Source organism: Dendropsophus ebraccatus, chromosome 4 (assembly GCF_027789765.1).
Source record: "Dendropsophus ebraccatus isolate aDenEbr1 chromosome 4, aDenEbr1.pat, whole genome shotgun sequence".
In the NCBI taxonomy this organism is placed as follows: domain Eukaryota; kingdom Metazoa; phylum Chordata; class Amphibia; order Anura; family Hylidae; genus Dendropsophus; species Dendropsophus ebraccatus.
This window is the reverse complement of record NC_091457.1, coordinates 65,933,322-65,951,264: the sequence shown is the minus strand read 5'-3', so window position 1 is coordinate 65,951,264 and position 17,943 is coordinate 65,933,322. Positions and strand designations below refer to the sequence as shown.

General features: G+C 40.0%; 1 protein-coding gene across 1 annotated transcript in view; it reads right to left on the bottom strand.

The window, feature by feature from the left end:
* Nucleotides 1–3,627: 3,627 nt before the first annotated feature.
* Nucleotides 3,628–17,943, bottom strand: part of PHAF1 (phagophore assembly factor 1) — a 35,538-nt gene continuing 21,222 nt past the window's right edge. The window contains exons 6-17 of the mRNA XM_069965970.1: nt 16,893–16,972; nt 16,719–16,813; nt 16,490–16,587; nt 16,294–16,406; nt 15,466–15,599; nt 12,719–12,802; nt 11,747–11,829; nt 11,118–11,161; nt 10,973–11,016; nt 10,339–10,397; nt 8,769–8,841; nt 3,628–6,846 (exon numbers count right to left, since the gene is read on the bottom strand). Of these exons, the coding sequence (XP_069822071.1) occupies nt 6,757–6,846; nt 8,769–8,841; nt 10,339–10,397; nt 10,973–11,016; nt 11,118–11,161; nt 11,747–11,829; nt 12,719–12,802; nt 15,466–15,599; nt 16,294–16,406; nt 16,490–16,587; nt 16,719–16,813; nt 16,893–16,972 (997 nt within the window). The 3' untranslated portion in view covers nt 3,628–6,756. The remainder of the gene's footprint in view (nt 6,847–8,768; nt 8,842–10,338; nt 10,398–10,972; nt 11,017–11,117; nt 11,162–11,746; nt 11,830–12,718; nt 12,803–15,465; nt 15,600–16,293; nt 16,407–16,489; nt 16,588–16,718; nt 16,814–16,892; nt 16,973–17,943) is intronic.

Below are 17,943 nucleotides of genomic sequence, written 5' to 3'. Positions count from 1 at the left end.
TTAGGCATTTGATATAATGGGGCAGATCCCAGACCTGCTAAAATCTTCTCCATCTAGCAATACCATGTTGTCTTTTGAATACTCGGGTTAATGTTTCAGGCACTCACAGTGACACACATACAAAAAACATTGGCAAAAGCAGGATTTGTGACCAAGGGTCTCCCTTTATTGACCAGTGGGTGCACATGCTGTTCAGGGCTACAAATCAGATTCCAGAGTATTTATAAAAAATGATATATATAATAGTAAAACAAAGAAAAAAAAAAGCATGATCACAAACACCCTTATATTCAGTTATAATTAAACAATTCCTGAACTGACCCTGTACAGAAGAAAACCTGCACAAAATAAAATCTTAGGTTGTGAACCCTACAATAATTTCCAAACATCTATCAAATCTTGGCCCAAGCGATGCTCCCCGTCCCCCATGTACATAAGTCTTTATCTTACATGGACAGGTGATGTCACCAAGACCTACCACACATAATACTTTGAGGGATGAGCAATGTAAACAAAAGTAGACATGAGCAGCAGGTATGCTACCAGAGGAGATTGCCCCAGGACTGAAACACAAGTGGAGGATAATGTACAGTATGATGTATGCAACAAACCCTTAGAATGAAGAACAAAGCCTGTAATATGAAATGTTCTTAGAGTACATTGTGTTAAGCTTTTGCATTAAAATCACTATCCACATAAATAAGCACATGGCAGTCGGTAATATATGGACATTGAGAAGTATGGTGTCTGGGATCCACACACACACACACACACAAGTCCATATGAAAAGTTTAAGTCTTAATAGAGTGCAGGATGTGTTAAAGCCAGTGGCATACAGAAAAGTGGGGGTGTTATAGCAGGTCAAATACCCAAGTTTGGCATTGAAAACACTGAACACTTGATTCCAGGCTGTGGGTTCAAAACCACAAAAGTAGTCAAGTCATGTAAGGCTTCCCCTTATGTAGCAAAAGCTAGCAACAAGAAGCAGGTCTCTCCCTGCTGTCCATAAGCTCTTGTAAGAGGTCACATGCACACAGGTCTTCAGTGGCAATATATGTCTCTTGAGGTACGTACAGCTTGTATAATGTGTTCGTGTGTGTGTGTGTGTGTGTGTGAGTGAATGTCACATCTTTCACCACCATTCTTAAAAAAACAAAACTGTGTACACCACTATTCATGGGGGCACATGAGATGGGGGTCTAAGGGAGCCATTTTAATATTCTTTTCATATACACCAAAGGAGTACTGTTAAGTAACACTAAAAATTGCCCCCTGCCTCTCCTCATTAGTGTGTTAAAAATCTCCTGGGAGAAATAATTAAATTTAACAGGAATCAAAATTCCAGCCAATCAGATCTATTATACACTATTTTGTAGACCCTGAGCGAGAGTCTGCCTGTTTATCGGTCTGCATCTATAGCAAACAATACTGAAGCCTTTTAGGTATACCATTGTATAGGATCTTTTGTAGTTCTACAAGATTTTTAACTATGGTGTGACAGCTATATATTGCTTTAAGGCCCCCCCCATACACTTTATACTAATGTTGGCTGAACCCACAGCTGGCAGTAGCTTCAGCCATTAGTATAAAGTGTATGGGGGTCTCCTGAGTCTCCACCAACAGTTGATGATTGATTTTCACTGCCCAAACTCTTTGTACTTGGAGGCATAAGCCGCTGCTAGAGCTCCCCTCCCCATACAGAATGTTCAGCCAACAGTTATTGAGGGTGTATATGCCCCTCTAGATTAATGTTGTAATTCTATAGTTCAGATTAACCGTGAAGCACAAAAAAGTAGCAGTTCATTTAATCCAGGATTGGTTTACAGTGTATATACATTGACTCTAAGATATAAGAATATACACACACTGGGCATGTGATCCCTACTGGTTATATGAAAGGGAATCTGTCACTAGGTTTTATGCTGCCTTAAATAAGGGCAGCATAAACTAGAGACAGAAATGCTGAACAGATCTGTGTATTACTTACATCATTTTGGTCAGCCATTCTCCTAATATGCAGGAGAATAAGATTCTTGCCACACCCCTGTCACTGCCCTCCAGCTGTTGATTGACAGTTGACTGCCTATTTACAGCATGGATAGATAACTGCCAATCAGCAGCTAGTGGGCAGAGTTTTCTGCTTTTCATGAATATCCAGGAGTACTGAGCACATGCACATAATCGAGAAGACTACCTATTGTCCATGTTGTTCAGGAGGATATCTTTGAAACAGCTGCAAAGAGCAATGTAAGTGATACATCATTCTGTTCACCTTTAAAGTGACACTGCATGACGTATGATATGAAATAAGGTGTGAAAAACGCTAAATTTACCCTTTACACCTGTGTAGAGATGTCAGAATGCACAAAGGGGTGACAGTGTCACTTTAAGGATCTGTTCACATTTCTAGAAGAATACAGCAAATATGATGGATCCACTATTTAAAGGAATACATCAGGGTCCATTACAAAAGGCATTAAAGATCAGTCAAGGCTTCTGTTTTTTTACACAATATTGTGAGTAAAACCTAATACAGAGAGCTGTTTTAGGTATCCTAGGCTAGTGAAGAATAAAGTAAAACCCTACTAATTTTGAAGGGATCTCTATACAATCGAATGTTGCTTAATGCTCACTGCATTATCTCCAGAAGCCATTATAATTGTCTGGATATAGCACCATTTTAAAGTGGCTTTTAAGTGATGGCCTTAAAGGGGTTGGCCACTTTATAGTAAAATTGCTCAGTGTACAGTATTAGTAACTCTACTCACTGTATATACTGACAGCAGATCCCTGTGTACCTCATAGAGCTAAAATCAGACTCCCCTCCTCCAGGCTGTGCTGCCCTGCTCTGTGGCGTTTTGGTCCATAAGATTGCTTACATGGAGGAGCATGTGACCAAGCCCCGCCCCCCAGTGTCCACCACTGAGCCTGTATATGTCTATGGAGGACACAGTGGACAGGGCCTGGTCACATGCTCCTCCATGTCGGCCATTTTATGGACTGAAACAAAACAGAGCAGGGCCGCACAGCCTGGTGAAGGGGAGTCTGATTTTAGCTCTATGAGGTACACAGGGATCTGCTGTCAGTATATACAGTGAGTACAGTTACTAATACTTTGTACTGACCTATTTTACTATAAAGTGGCCAGCCCCTTTAAGGTTAGGTCATCAAAGTACAATGAGTGTGATCCAACAGGACAAGGGGGCAGCGGTGCTCATTTGACCACAGTGGCCTCTTCTTAGTACTCATCAGGATGGGTTCCAGGGGTCTGAACCCAAACAATCTTACAGTGATGGCCTAAACTAAGTATAAGCTATCAACTGCAAAGCCTGGTAAACTCCTTTATAGAGGTTCTGATAAGGATTAATATGCTACTAATGTGGATATTTAAAGGTTACTCACAGTGGCAGTAACTATAGGAGAATTAATACCCAATTTATAACACATATCAAGCATAAGATGCAATATTCATTGATAGCCATACCATATGTAGCAATATATTTTGTACCTAAGGAACATGAGTAAAACACATCATAAATCAAGTTAACTTTACATACTTCAAATCGTAAAGATTATTCTATTTTCAAGGGGACACAAAGCCTTTGGTGGCCATTGGTACAAGTTGATGACCACCTTATCCTAGAATACGGGATGCCTGAATAAAGGAAGACTATATCACATAGGAAAATTGCTGCATCATTACTGTATCTAGCGGCCTTGTCCTGGGGGTTCTCTCCTCTCTTTCATTCTGGCTCTTATGCTGAAAATTGATTTAATCTACACACAAGTTAGTCTTACAAAAAAGATCAAATATACAAAAATCTGTACACTGTTTGTTTGTGGAAAACACACAAAATTTTGTCCATATATCACAAGTTGTTACAGCAAAAGTTTACAAATGGGATACACAACTATATATAACCTCTCCCCTGTCCCCCATAGGGTAATTTTGGGTCATGTTTTTTGTTGAAGGCTGAATTTTTTCATAATAGAATTTACATGCCCCATTATCTTAAGCGGCCTGTAACATGCTGGGAGATTGGAAAACCATGAGATGCTAAAGAATTTATTGAGGACTAAGGAGGCAATAAAGGCTTCATACAGATGAAAAGTTCCAACAACTGTATAAAGCCTTTGTACTTGATTCTTTATCATCGAATTTATTCATCTTATTTGTCTAAATCTATTGCCGCATCGCATAGACCTGGATCAATACATAACAGGTATTTAAACGTTGCAAAATTCTCAGGCAAAACATCTGACACATGCTGAACACAAGTCTTTGGCTATTGTCTAAGAGAGAATAAAATATCATTACAAGAATGCATTCAGGGATGTTTGGCCTTAGTCTAAAACACTGTACCAAGGTATATAAGACATTACTCGCACAATTTATTACAACCCTTTTGGGAGCAAAAACAGCCAAATTACTTAAATGTAGCTGTTCCCTATAAAAAATAATGAGACTTCCTTAATAATAAAAAAAAATACATCACATCAATTAACAAAGTAGGCTAATCATAAGACAAAGTTATGAAGAAAAAATATAGATAAAAAAAAATCAACAACTTAATAGACGCAAAAACAAAATCAAGAGCAGAGATGAATTAGATATTGTAAAAAGAATCAGTTTGTCAAGTAATTATTAGTGAGGGAAAATGGGGAGGAGAGGGTTAATTCCCATTGTATAAATAATCACTTCGCTCAATGTCAGAACATCCATAAAGATCCCTCAGGTGCTGTTCAGTGAACACACTGACTGATCAAGTAAAGTGTATGTAGTGCAAATGGTAACAAAAAAAAATAGGCAATGAGCACATTGTATTAGGTGCTTCTCCTCATAGATGAGGCAGGCCACATACACTGCTCAAAGGAATACAAACCCAAAAACACCCTTTTAAAGTACACCCAAAACCTCGAAACAGCAGAGGAAGCCATTCTGTGGAACAACCTACTAGAATGCAAGGACATTACCACTTGTTGCACCTCATGTGGCTAGGAATACAAACGGTGCATCCCACAGAATCAAACCCTCCAAAAAACTTAGGCAATGGAACCACTTTAAAGTGCAGAGTACATAGGTACCAATGCCCAACCTAATATACCAATGTCTTGAAATATCAGAAATTCTGTTCGGCAGCAAATGTAGATAGTGGCTCCTGTCTTCAAGGGTTTATCCATCTCACAAAGTGATGACATTGCTAGGATATTTCATCAGTTTACAGTCAGTGTGTGTGTGGTGACCTTTAGGACCCCCACCATTCATAAGAAGGGGACATGTCCCTTCTTAGTTTTCCTTGCACAGTAGTGAGGTGATCCTGGTCACCTGACATTGCAGGGAACTGCAGTTAGTCTCAGTGACTTGAATGGAGGGGCACTGTTGTTTTCTGGACAGTTAGCATGGTAGGGAGTCACTGTGCAGGGCACAAAAAGGGAAGGGGGCACAGAGCTACACCAGGGCTGCATGCCCTTTATTCTAATGTCCACTTTTGTTCATGGTATCTCGACATAACCTATATAAAAGGTTGTGGACGTTTGTAAGTAGATTTTATTACTTGTACTGATCCTGGATTTCAGCCAGTATGTTAGAGCTGCATTCACATTGCTGCTGGTTAAAACTGTCGACAAGCTGGATGATAAGAAAAAAAAACCTGTAAAAGCTTGAGCAGAGTTGCTTTTATGTAGACAGACAGTAGATTACTGTATAGTGTCTGGTGCAAAAACTAAACTTCCTAGAAGCCAAATTACCAAAGCAAGCTATGTGCAAACATTAATCCAGCAAGGAATGCTGGATGATTTCAGCTCTGAAGCTTTAGAATGGTATACACAACTCTGGACTATAACACAGGCTTAAAATCAGGATCAGTATAAAATATGCAATGTAATGCATTTGCAGTGTTGCTGTACAAGCATGTTCAGTTTAAATGTGATGTGATTCTTTACTACTTTCATGTTAGAACATGTTAAATGGAAGGACCTTATGTTATTGTCCAATATTATCTACAAGACATACAGTATTGGACACTTTTGTATGTGCATTAGGAATTTTTAATTGCTTTAGATATTAGCTGAAACCCTGTTGTTATGTTCTATACACCTACAAAAAATGTTTTTAAAAATGAATACTTCCCTTTTAGACTTAATGTAGCAATTACTCGGGAGCAGAATACAATGATCCGAAAAACAAATCTTAACAGCATCAGTGCAAACAACCTCTGCCGTATGGGGGAAAAAGCACATATCTTTTATGTACAAACACACAGGTTCAGATGGTAGTGTGTATTTGAATCTTGAAGTCACATGATGTGGTACCTGAATATGTGGCTGTATATATAAATCTATGCATATATACAAACACACCAATTACATGTCAGACTGTCCTTAACTACAGAAATATTAATGTGTTTACATACCCATGGATATTAATATATACAGATGTGACTATCACATTAATTCAATAACACTAACACAAAGGCTTCTTACGCCCTGTTCCTGCACGTGGCTCGAGCTTGTTTGTGCTTTTACACGCAGCAGAGGCCCTGACATTCTGCAGTAGAGGTTACAGGGACACGGAGGGCACACTGACTGCAAGAAGGATGCCTGGCAGGAACTGGAGACGAGGCGATGACCGCAGACACCCACATATCACAACTCTCTGTTGCAAGGCCAACAGCTTATACTGCTGGGTTTACTGTGGGTATCTGTCAGCAAGTGAAGGCACGCTGGGCTGTACAACCTCACCCGCTGTTCTCGTGCTTACTGGCTCAGCTCTGAGGATTTCTGATGCACAGTGGATCTTGGGGCTCCATAAAGGGTAACTGATGCTATATGGTTATTTTGCATGACCTGAAACAAAGAAAACAAAAAATACAGGGTAGAACCACCAATACAAATATACACAGTTGTGTTTTTAAAGGTTAATTTCAATCTCATAAAGTGACTAGGATATGAGTGTATCTCTTATGGCTGAGCCAACACTGTTACAGTATCTACAGTCTTTAAGGCGTAACTATCATTTTTTTTTATTGCAGAAATCAGTAGTATAAGCGATTTTAAGAAACTCTGTAATAGGTTTTATCAGCCAAAAAAGCCTCTTTCTGTACTCAAGAAGCAATCTCCCAGCCTCCCCCCCCCCTGACTTCTTATCTGTGCATTATCAGGCAAACCCGTCTTCATTACAGAGAAGCCAGTGAAGACGGGCTCTGCTCTCCCATTCTATCCTTATGGAGGGGGGGAGGGGCCGAGGGAGATGAGGGAGCAGGAAGAGGTGACATGAAGGTCGGCTGTTTGTAGACTCTCTGGGCACCTAAACCGCAGGATTCTGGGGTCAGAAAGGTCAGTGCTTATCTATGATCTTACTGAGAGAAGATTGCAGGGTGTTGTGCATTGCAGAAATCCTCCGTGCTCAGTCACTCCTAACAGCCCCTCCCCTCTCCATAGCCACATAATGGAGACAGAAATCCTGCTTCTTCTGATGTGAGGGGGGAGGCTAGGAGATAGCTTTTTCACTACAGAAGGAAACTCTTTTAGTACATAAAACCTATTACAGAGTTTCTTAAAATCACTTGTACTGTTGATATTTAATGTTTTAAAAAAAATGACCCTGAAATGACAGTTACGCTTTAAATGGCACTGGTGTGAAGGGGGAAGACATTAAAGCTCCTTTAGGTTACATTCACATGTACAGTGTTTTCACTCACATGTTTTGTCTTTTGACATATGATGGTTAGAAAATAAATAGTATAGCATGTAAACTTGTCTGATGAAGGGATCTTTTTAATTCCGAAAACTCACAATAGTAACAATTTTTTGTTGGCCAATAATGGTATCACTCCTAAAATACTTTGAATGTATTTACCACCATATGGACATAATTATGAAACACAACAACAAGAAAGTGTAAAGCCAGAAACATGTCGCTGCAAACAATCTGCAAAACTGTACATGTGAATGTAGTCTTAAAGGGGATTGTGCCAGCTGCAGTTCCCTGCACAGCTGGTTGTCACCATGAAGGGAAAACAGTGATGGGTACCCAGTGCTGTGTTCTCTTTGGTGGGGATACAAAGGTAAGACCTCAATTGATGGTGTATCCTAGCAATATTCCAGTATACCAAATAAATATCATCAAAACAGAATACAAATGTAATAGGACAGCTGTGACATAGTCTTAAACTGTCATTTTAAATTTAAAAAACAAACAAACATATCAAACTGTTGATCAGTCAGGGTGTTAACACCCCACCGATCATCAGATAAAGGTGGGAGAAGCATGTTGCTGTGCACTTCACTCCCAGGCTTGCCATTCAATTTGTCTTCTGATTCAAAGTCGTCTATGGAGCCTGTCTTCTGCAATGATACAGGTCAAGTGGTGAACCAAGAAATGACACACACAGCCATGTGCTTCTTCTGGATCTATCTAACCAATCAGCTGAACAAACCACGTTTTGAGACTCTCAAAGCAAATGTACCATCAGGTACATCACATTAACTTTTTTTTTTACATGAATAGACAGGAGCCACAGTCCTTTTTTTTAACTGGATGGCGCTGGTCTATTCCCGAGCACCGGCCCGGAATTAAGCAGTGGAGGTGGGCCCACCCACCCCCAGAGTGACGAAACAGAGTGTGTTGTAATAACAAACATCCTTTAAAGAAAGTTTTAAATGATCAGCGATTACCATCACCCAAGCTGATGAGAGACGTTTTGCATGAAATGTTAGTGAATGATTGTTAGCTGCTCATAAGTGTCAAAGATAACATAAATCCTGACCTCAAAAATCATCCTCTGTAGACCAAAACAAAAAGTTGATCCAAATGGGTTTGTGTTATTTGGCGAGGAAGATCTGTAAAATAAATGTGGGATTATGTATAAGTACAGTGTTAATACTTTTCTTATGACGTCACAATACTTGTATGGTGTCCAAACTGTTGTAAACTCATCTTTTTGTGAATATCTGCAGGTAACTGGCAGAATTCTATACTTCACCCAACAAAACCATATTCTCCAAACCTTACTGTAAAACTGGCAGAAGATGCAATAAAACTTTGCAACTGTTATATCCCACGTACAAATTTAATTCATAACACATTTAAACTAGGATCCTAACATTGTGAAAAGTGGGACCACCAGTACACATTATACATTTAACTTACAAATAAGTGGCAATAAAACTTTATAGTAAAATTAATCAGGATATTGTATGTAAGTGTATGTACTTTATGTACTGCCAAAAGCTTCCTTTGCACTCCATACTGCTTTAAGGGGTTGGCCACTTTATAGTAACATTTCTCAGTGTACAGTATTAGTAAGTGTACTCACTGTATATACTGACAGCAGCTCCCTGTGTACCTTATAGAGCTAATATCACACTCCCCTCCTCCAGGCTGGGCTGCCCTGCTCTGTGGTGTTTTGGTCCATAAGATTGCTTACATGGAGGAGCATGTGACCAGATCCCGCCCCCAGTGTCCACCCCTGAGCCTGTATATGTCTATGGAGGACACAGGGGGCGGGCATGGTCACATGCTCCTCCATGTCAGCCATTTTATGGACTGAAACAAAACAGAGCAGGGCAGCACAACCTGGAGGAGGGGAGTCTGATTTTAGCTCTATGAGGTACACAGGGAGCTGTCAGTGTATACAGTCAGTCCACTTACTAATACTTAGTACTGACCTATTTTACTATAAAGTGGCCAACCCCTTTAAAATCAAAGCACTGCACCCTTGCTGTGTGGTCTTGTTGGGCACTGTAAATGGCAACATCCCATCCATAATGTGGAGGAGCACACACTTTATATATGAACAAAATGGTGCTGTTGGAAATAATGCCAATACTAATAACACAGCTATAAATAAGGCACTTTACCTCTGTTTAACTAACAAAACAGGTAAAAAAATGGATTTTGCATATTCATTTTGTGTATGTCTCTGGTTTCTTCCCAAAGTCCAAAAACTGGCTTCTTATAAAATTGGCCCGAAAATGTAAATGTGTGTTTTACTGAGAAAAATGAACATGCTCATTGACATTTAATGATCCTGTGCACACCCATCATCAGTCTGCTTCCCCCTTGTGGATATACTGTGCAACCTAGCTAGCAACCAAAGTTCATAGATCAATTTAGAGCTGTGCAACAAAATACTACTGATTGTCACTAGATATTGGGAAAGACATTTCTTCCGGATTACCAACAATTACCAATCTCCATCACCACCTGTGCTCCTTTATGTTCTGATTTAACATGACATAAATAGGTTTTGTTTCTAATAAGTCCTTTGATATATGTATTAGATCTTTTTAAAGTTTTTTTTTTTTTTTTTTTAGCTCAAGTGAACAAGAATTTACCTGTGCAGGACAACTGGCTTTTCCATTGGGTGCCCCAAGTGTTCTTGAATACTGTCCCACTGCAAAAATTCAAAATACACAATTTTTTTTTATTTATGTACAAATTCAGCTTTATGCCTTCAGTGTTGGTGTACCCTTAAGAATTAAAGCACTTCTGGGTGATCTGCTGAAAGCATACAGCCATAACAAGATCATAACCGGGTGTGTAATCTAGCAAAATTAACAATTTGAAGCTCCAACAGGAAGTGGTATTGTCATCCCACAACAATGCAGCCTGCCTAAAAATATCTTGAGAGCTACACATACAGTGCAATGCCTGCCTTATCCTTGTAAAGAGTGAGCTGGACATGGGTTGAAGATCTGGTTGTCTAAAGGCCCTATTACACCAGCAGATCTGACGACAGATTATCTGCCAAAGATTTGAAGCCAAACCCAGGAGTGGATTTGAAAAGAGGAGAAATCCAGTCTTTCCTTTATGACCTGTTCTCTGATTATAGTCTGTTCCTGGGTTTGGCTTCAAATCTTTGGCAGATAATCGGTCGTCAGATCTGTTGGTGGAATAGGGCCTTAAGACCCTCTAATAACATTATGCATGGTCATGGGCACTCTGCAAGCAGCACCCTGTAAAACTCACCTTGCTGTAGGTGGTGCAGATTTCTGTCTGTGTTTCAGAGTTGTCTGTGTTAAGAATAAAGAAAATGTGATTGTTACAGCATTAGATGTTCTGGGAAGTAAGAGAGATGTAAAACATAATCAATGCCTAACAGAATTAAGCTTACCTTTCTTCACTATTAATGGAATCCGAAAATCACAACGATGATATCTAATATAAGAAAAATGTGACATGGATTGCCTTTGCTACTACATCTCCATAAACCTTACTCATCAACAGAATTACTTTACGACAGTAAGACTTTTTTGCATTTATTCCCATAACCTGCTAAATAAATGCACTGCATCCAATAAGCTGGCAGATGCTTTGACAAGATGGAATGAGCCATATGACTGTATGACTTATAGACTATTATTGGATATACATATGCACAAATAATTGTGCCTTTTAAATTATAGGACATTGAGGCTCCACTGTCAAGGATGACACAGCTGTGCTGTAGTAATATGTTGTGCTAACGATGCCTCCTGTTTTACAGTCCACCATTGGCATCAATGTTATAAAGTCTGGGTATAAATAAACCACACAAGCATAGTGAAGCAAAGGACTGGCAACTTTACAGGCATCAGTGATTTTGTTATAGCATACCATAAAGGTCAGTAATTGTTTCCTTTGGACTGAGGTCTAGATTCAAGAAAGGTCCCTGGGTCACAAGAAAACCACAACCACATTTTGGCCTTGATACTTTTATAAAACAGCAAACCATGTGACATTTACCCGGTATAATCTACTCACATGTTAAAATTGTAATGTCCTGGATAATTTGTGTGCAATACAAACTTCTTGGCCCTGTGTGTATTTGCATCAAACAGAATATCCTGAAAGCATCAGATAAAGATGAGGAATCAAAGAATATAATAAACAAGTAAAACATGTTAAACAGTTTACCACTTAAAGGAAACCAATCACTGCCCTGAGGAAGTGTGACTTGGTCGCAGCACCTTACAGCTGCTGTGCACAGCCTGGTAACTAGGCATGGGGGTGGAGCAGCAGAGGCATGTAAGCACGCTGCCTCTGCCCTCTTCCCGGCCCATCATGCTTGACTGGTAGTCTAAAGCCCAGTGCTTAGGCTGCCAATCAAACGTAAGTGGCTGGAAAGAGGGCAGAGGCAGCTTTCTTTTTGGTCTTTTAATGGGGCATTATTAGTACAGGCAACAATTAAAATATATAGGGGGCACAGCAGGGGACACGGTAACTATACTTAGACTGGCTTTACACCTGTACAGTTATGACTAGGTTTATATACGTGGCATTCCATCCTTTCTTCTGTTCATGCTTGGGAACACAACAATAAAGTGAACGGTAAAACTGGAGATGGAAACCATCCCATTGACTATAATAGGGTGTGTCAAGAATCTGTTTTTGGTACCAGTCATTTGGCAAAATCAGAAAGTCCTCTGTGTCCGAAAATTTTAATGGAATCTGTGCCGTCCTGCTATAAAGCCACAAGTAAGCATTTTAGGCGGTATTGCAGCCCTGCTCTAGCAGACTCGACCACTGATATGCTTCAAAATACTCAGTATACTATAGCATTACTGCCTGTCAGTGACACTTTATTGCCTGCTTCCTTAACTGGACAATAAATGTATTTATTCTGGGTATCTGATTTTTCTTCATTTCTTTTACATAGCTCTTTACCAACAAGTCAGCCAGTATGTGAATTTCACCAGATACTTAGCAGTACTTGGTTTAGGTTTCAATACTCACCACTCCTAGGGTGAAATAATTATAAAAATAATCATTGCATTTGGCAGGAACCTGTTTGTGGGGGGACGGGGAATGAATCTTCATCTGAAAACGTGAAAGGAAATATACAAGAGTTTTGTTAAGGGAAATAAAGCACTAACATTCATGTTATCAATTCATTCAGGGGACGATTTAAACATAATACCCTGCAAATGGGAGGACAGGAAAACTTATGCAGCAGGACTGCTATTATACAAGGCATACTCACTGAAGATTTTTAGCACTTAGAAAATCCACAGCACTTACAGTTGATGCAAAGTGGATCAGATTTTAACTAAATTCTGCATAAAAACTGGGCACAAATTGTTACCTATGTTGAGGGTATGAAATCTACAGCATGTCAATTTTTGTTGCCGATTTTCTTATTTTCTAAAGCAGGGAAGCCAGAATATACAACAAATCTACTATAAAAAAGGCATTGCTGCAAAAGTTGCTCAATACACCTACACAATATCTGCATAATCCACCCTGAAATCCAAAACAGCAAAACCACATGATTTGGTGCATTTCTGCCCACAGATATGCAGTAGAATGTTCACTGCAAGAAAGGCAAAGAGGGAACAGATGCATCAGGTAAGGATTTCGTCTGTGTAATCAAATGTAAATCAGATTTAAATAAAAAACACTCCTGCTGTTAAAGAGAAACGACTGGCAACAACTTGTTATAGTCGAAGGGGAAGGAAGTAGTGGTCGAATGACAGCTGCTCCAATTTCTACTTCCTCACCTCTTCATAATAATAAGTGAACATTCCAGGAAAAGAGAGTTTTTAGCTTTTAGGTATTAGGACCTGTTTCAAAAGTTCTATTTAAAGTGTTACTGTCCTTTAAGATAACTTTTGACATGTATAACTTTTGACATGTCATCAGACATGTCATAAGTTATTGATCGCAGCGAACCGAGACCCCCTGTGATCCAGAGATAGTGAAAGAGACAGATCTTTGGCTAGGGGGAGTGGAGCGTACTGCTCTATCTCACTATATCTCTGGATCACAGCAGGTCTAGGCAGTACCCACTGCGATAAAAAACTTTTGACATGTCCGACAAGATGTCAAAAATGAATTCAAATAACAGTAATTCTTAAAGATTCACACACATCCTGTATGTCTTCAACTCGCTGTTCGTTCTTTACACGCAGAGGAACGTTTGCCATAACGGAGAGTCTCCGTGTTCTCTATGGGGAGGGGTAAGCTGCAGCGAGAGCGCTCTCAATGCAGCTTCTCTCTCTCTCTCTCTCTCTCTCTAAACAAGGGGATTGGCAGTGATTTTTCATCATGGCTAACCCCCTATCACCACTGACTTCCTCTGTCGATGCTTGTTTGGGATGGTCCTATACACCTTAGATTGACGGCTGAACCTGCTGCAAGCATCTAAGTCTAAGGTGTGTGGGGACAAAGGGGTTGGATATAAACAAGGTTTGAAAAAAAGATTCCAAATAAACCCCTGGCACACTATAATAACCTATTGCAGTCAAAAACTTTTGTTTTCTACGTTGCTTTACACACACTATGGATTAGAAACACAGGCACCAAACACTGTACACCAGTGATATGGGGGGGGGGGGGGGGTCAATTTTTTTGATAAATGACTACTGTGCATCACTGTGCATGGTAGTTATTTCTCTCATGTAAGTCTATTTACTTTTTTGGTGCTAGAATACACTTCTGAGTGCTTCTTCTCCTTGCTTCCTATAAACTATAACTATGCATTAGGAGACAAGCTTCTTGCTGCATCTCTATATTTCGCCTTTTAGTGTGAGACCCAGCGGATATGTTTACTTGCATTACGCTGTTTGTCGCACTGGAGACAGAAGCTATGGAGACACAGCAGGAAGCTCATCTCCTAATGTGGAAGGAAGAACAAGTGCCTGGAGGCCTATTCCAGCGCCAAATTCATTGTCATGAGAGACATGACTGTTGTACACAGTGCAGCAATGTACCACTATTACTGTAGTAACCATCTGTGTGCGCTGCCCTACACCTAATGCTCACTTCCAGCTGTAGTTCTACAAGACCTAGTTCTGAATTGGTAGCCACAGAATAATTTTTCACCTAACGTAATGAAAAAAAAAAATGACAGCCCTTATCAGACAGCATGATTAACTGCAGCATGCAAAGAATTTTACAAGAGGTCAGGACAGGTAAGAAAGCTATAATTAACATAAGTAATACGATGACACATCTTTCGATACAATAACAAATCTATTCTCCTCAGAAAGCTGTTATTTTAAACTCAATCCCTGTTCATACAGGTCCTGCCTTCATATGATGACGTGAGGTAAAGCTCAGAAAGTGACTGACATGATTAATTCAAGAACTTTGCAGATATCACTGTTTGATGTATCTTTTTATATGCATTTTATTTTTATGGTTAATATTGTATGTGAATAACAAGATATAATAAAGAGATACAGTTTTTTTTACAGAAGTGTGGGTATAAGCTTGTTTTGTAGGTGTTATACTCAATGAAGATGAATAACATTAGCCCCATTATTAAGACAAGAGGCAACAGAACACTGAGTCATGCAGAGTAGTTATGTGACACATCGCTACATATTTGTCAGACTAAGCGGGGGATTACTACAGAACACAGCCAAGTGGTCTAGTTTGTTCAATGTCACTATGTAGATAAGTAGCTATTATTTCCACTGCCCTGGGGCCAGGCTAAATAACAGGATTACTGTACGCAAGTCCATCATTAGTCTACTTACTTTATCCTCAGACTTGTAGAAGACTTTATGTGGAGCACCAAGTGTACTCAACACATCCTGACAGGAATCACCAAAATATACACAGCGCTCAGACATCCGCGTCTTTGCTTCAGCCATCACTCCAGGACCACAACCTATGAATAAAAGGGAAACAGAAGACTTGTTATCAGCAAAATATTCTCATTAAACAGACTTTGGAACTGTCAGACCTGTTAAGAATTAAGGTTCATGTTCATGGCCCCTGTATACTATGATCAAGGAATGGGCACCAGTATTGAAGGAAGACTGTCACCCCGGCTGCCAGGGTGGAGCCCCTTATACTTACGCCTTCCTTGAAGTCCTGGTCCTGGACCCCGTCCCGCCACAGAGAAATCCCAGTTGAAAGCCGTGCGTGCGATTACCAGAGAGGAGTCCAATGCCCATAGAGAATGACTACTCCAGTCATTTTCTATGGGCGTTGGACTCATCTCTGGTGAGCATGCGCACGGCTGCCAACGGGGATTTCTCGGCAGCGGGACGGGGGACGGGGTCCAGGACCGGGACTTCGAGAGGGGGATAAGTATAAAAGGCTCCACCAGGGGGGGGGGGGGGGGGGGGGTATTCGGGCGGGCTTCACCCTAACAGCCGGGGTGACAGATCCCCTTTAACATTCTACACTCCCAATACTAAAAACTCCGTATAGTGTGTTTGAGACAACATACAGCAAATGCCCAACATGGGTCAAAGCCAGAGATAGAGAGAGACAGAGAGACCGGAGCATGAAAGTGTTTGAGGTTTGTGTCTTCTACAAATAATGTATATATCTGTGTATACACCAGAAATACATACCTGTGCTGATCAGACGGAGTCTCAGTCCTAAAGGTCCAGATGCATCACGCTGAACATCAACACTTTCTGCATACACATTGCCCAGATAGCAGCTCAGAGGCATGGGAGGAGCTCTAACATGATAGAGAATCACAATAGAACATGACAAATCATGTAAAAAAAAGTGCAAAGGTTTGGTACGAAAACACTTCCTTACTTTGTATCTTGGAGGCTGTTACCGCTGTAGATGTACATGCGTTTCACCATGGCACCATGCGGAATTTGAATTGATGCCAATCCATGGGCAAAATTAGGCTTCAAAGCAAAGAAAATAATTTGCTTTCATTCTCAACATATAAAATAAACCAATAAACATATCTTCTTGTTGTAATGATGACGATCAATCTCAGCAATGTGAAATGCAATATTTAGGAAAATATCTTTACCTCATATTTTGGAGCTTCTGTCCAAGAATCCAGTTGAAAAGAGAAAGATAAACCACGGAAGTTGAGGTGAAACAGTTGTTCTGCTGAGTTATATACTGTAATAAACATTAGATTAGTTACTTAGGTCTTACTCCAGGTAAAATACAGCTTTTATATAAATAGGCCCTCTAATACCTCCTGGATGTGTTGCTCCAAATGACTGATCTATTTGCTCTATAGTTGGAGCTATGGCCTGTGAGTTGAAGTGGACCCCACTGGAACAATAAAAACAGGTGTCAATAGTGGAAAAAAAAAACATTTGGCAGAAATCAGAGGAGTAGAAAAATGAAGGGTGGGGTTTATAAGAAGGCACAGAAGAGAATGCAGTAAAATTCCTTTTATTCAGCAATTTACAGTCTAGAATTCCTTCTTATCTAACATGACACCAAAAAAGAAATATACCTATTACTATAGCTCTAGACTCATCATGTGTGAGAATCTAAATATTCAGCGTACACACAACAAATAAGCATCACTGCCTATGGACCTTTGCATCTTAGTATGTTCTTTCCATATTATAGAGTGAAAGAGTAAAGGAGAATGAGGAAGAAGAGGAAGAAGAGGAAGAAGAGGAAGAAGAGGAAGAAGAGGAAGAAGAGGAAGAAGAGGAAGAAGAAGAGGAAGAAGAAGAGGAAGAAGAAGAGGAAGAAGAGGAAGAGGAAGAAGAAGAGGAAGAAGAAGCACTATACACAACACTATACACAACATATAAAGCACCACTGAAATGTATGCTCACCTAAGAGTTGAAGTGGCTATTCCTACCCCCACTCAAAAACCAAGTTCACCCAATCTCTCTCAGAATACATGGAAGCTTGAGCTGAGGGAGTGTATGGGACTGGCATACTGATGAAGTGCATGGGAAATAAGTAGCGTACTACACTACATCAGGGGTAAGAATCACTCAAAGCAAGATCTCCTCCCAGTGTCACTACTGCAGTCTGTAAGATCGGCACATCACTAGTGATACATTTGCTGTTTTTACTGTGTTCTAACCCTGTGTCATCTTTATTTTCATAAATTGAATTAATAAATACTGTACATTTATTGGAATATTTTGATTACCCAGTGTTGCATAGAAGAAAGGGAAGTTCATGTGAATGTATAACTATCTCCCACCGTGTTTTGATGGTGGACGGTGCAGGTCATCATTCTGCAGAGATGTTTTTCTAGCCAAGCACTATCAAAG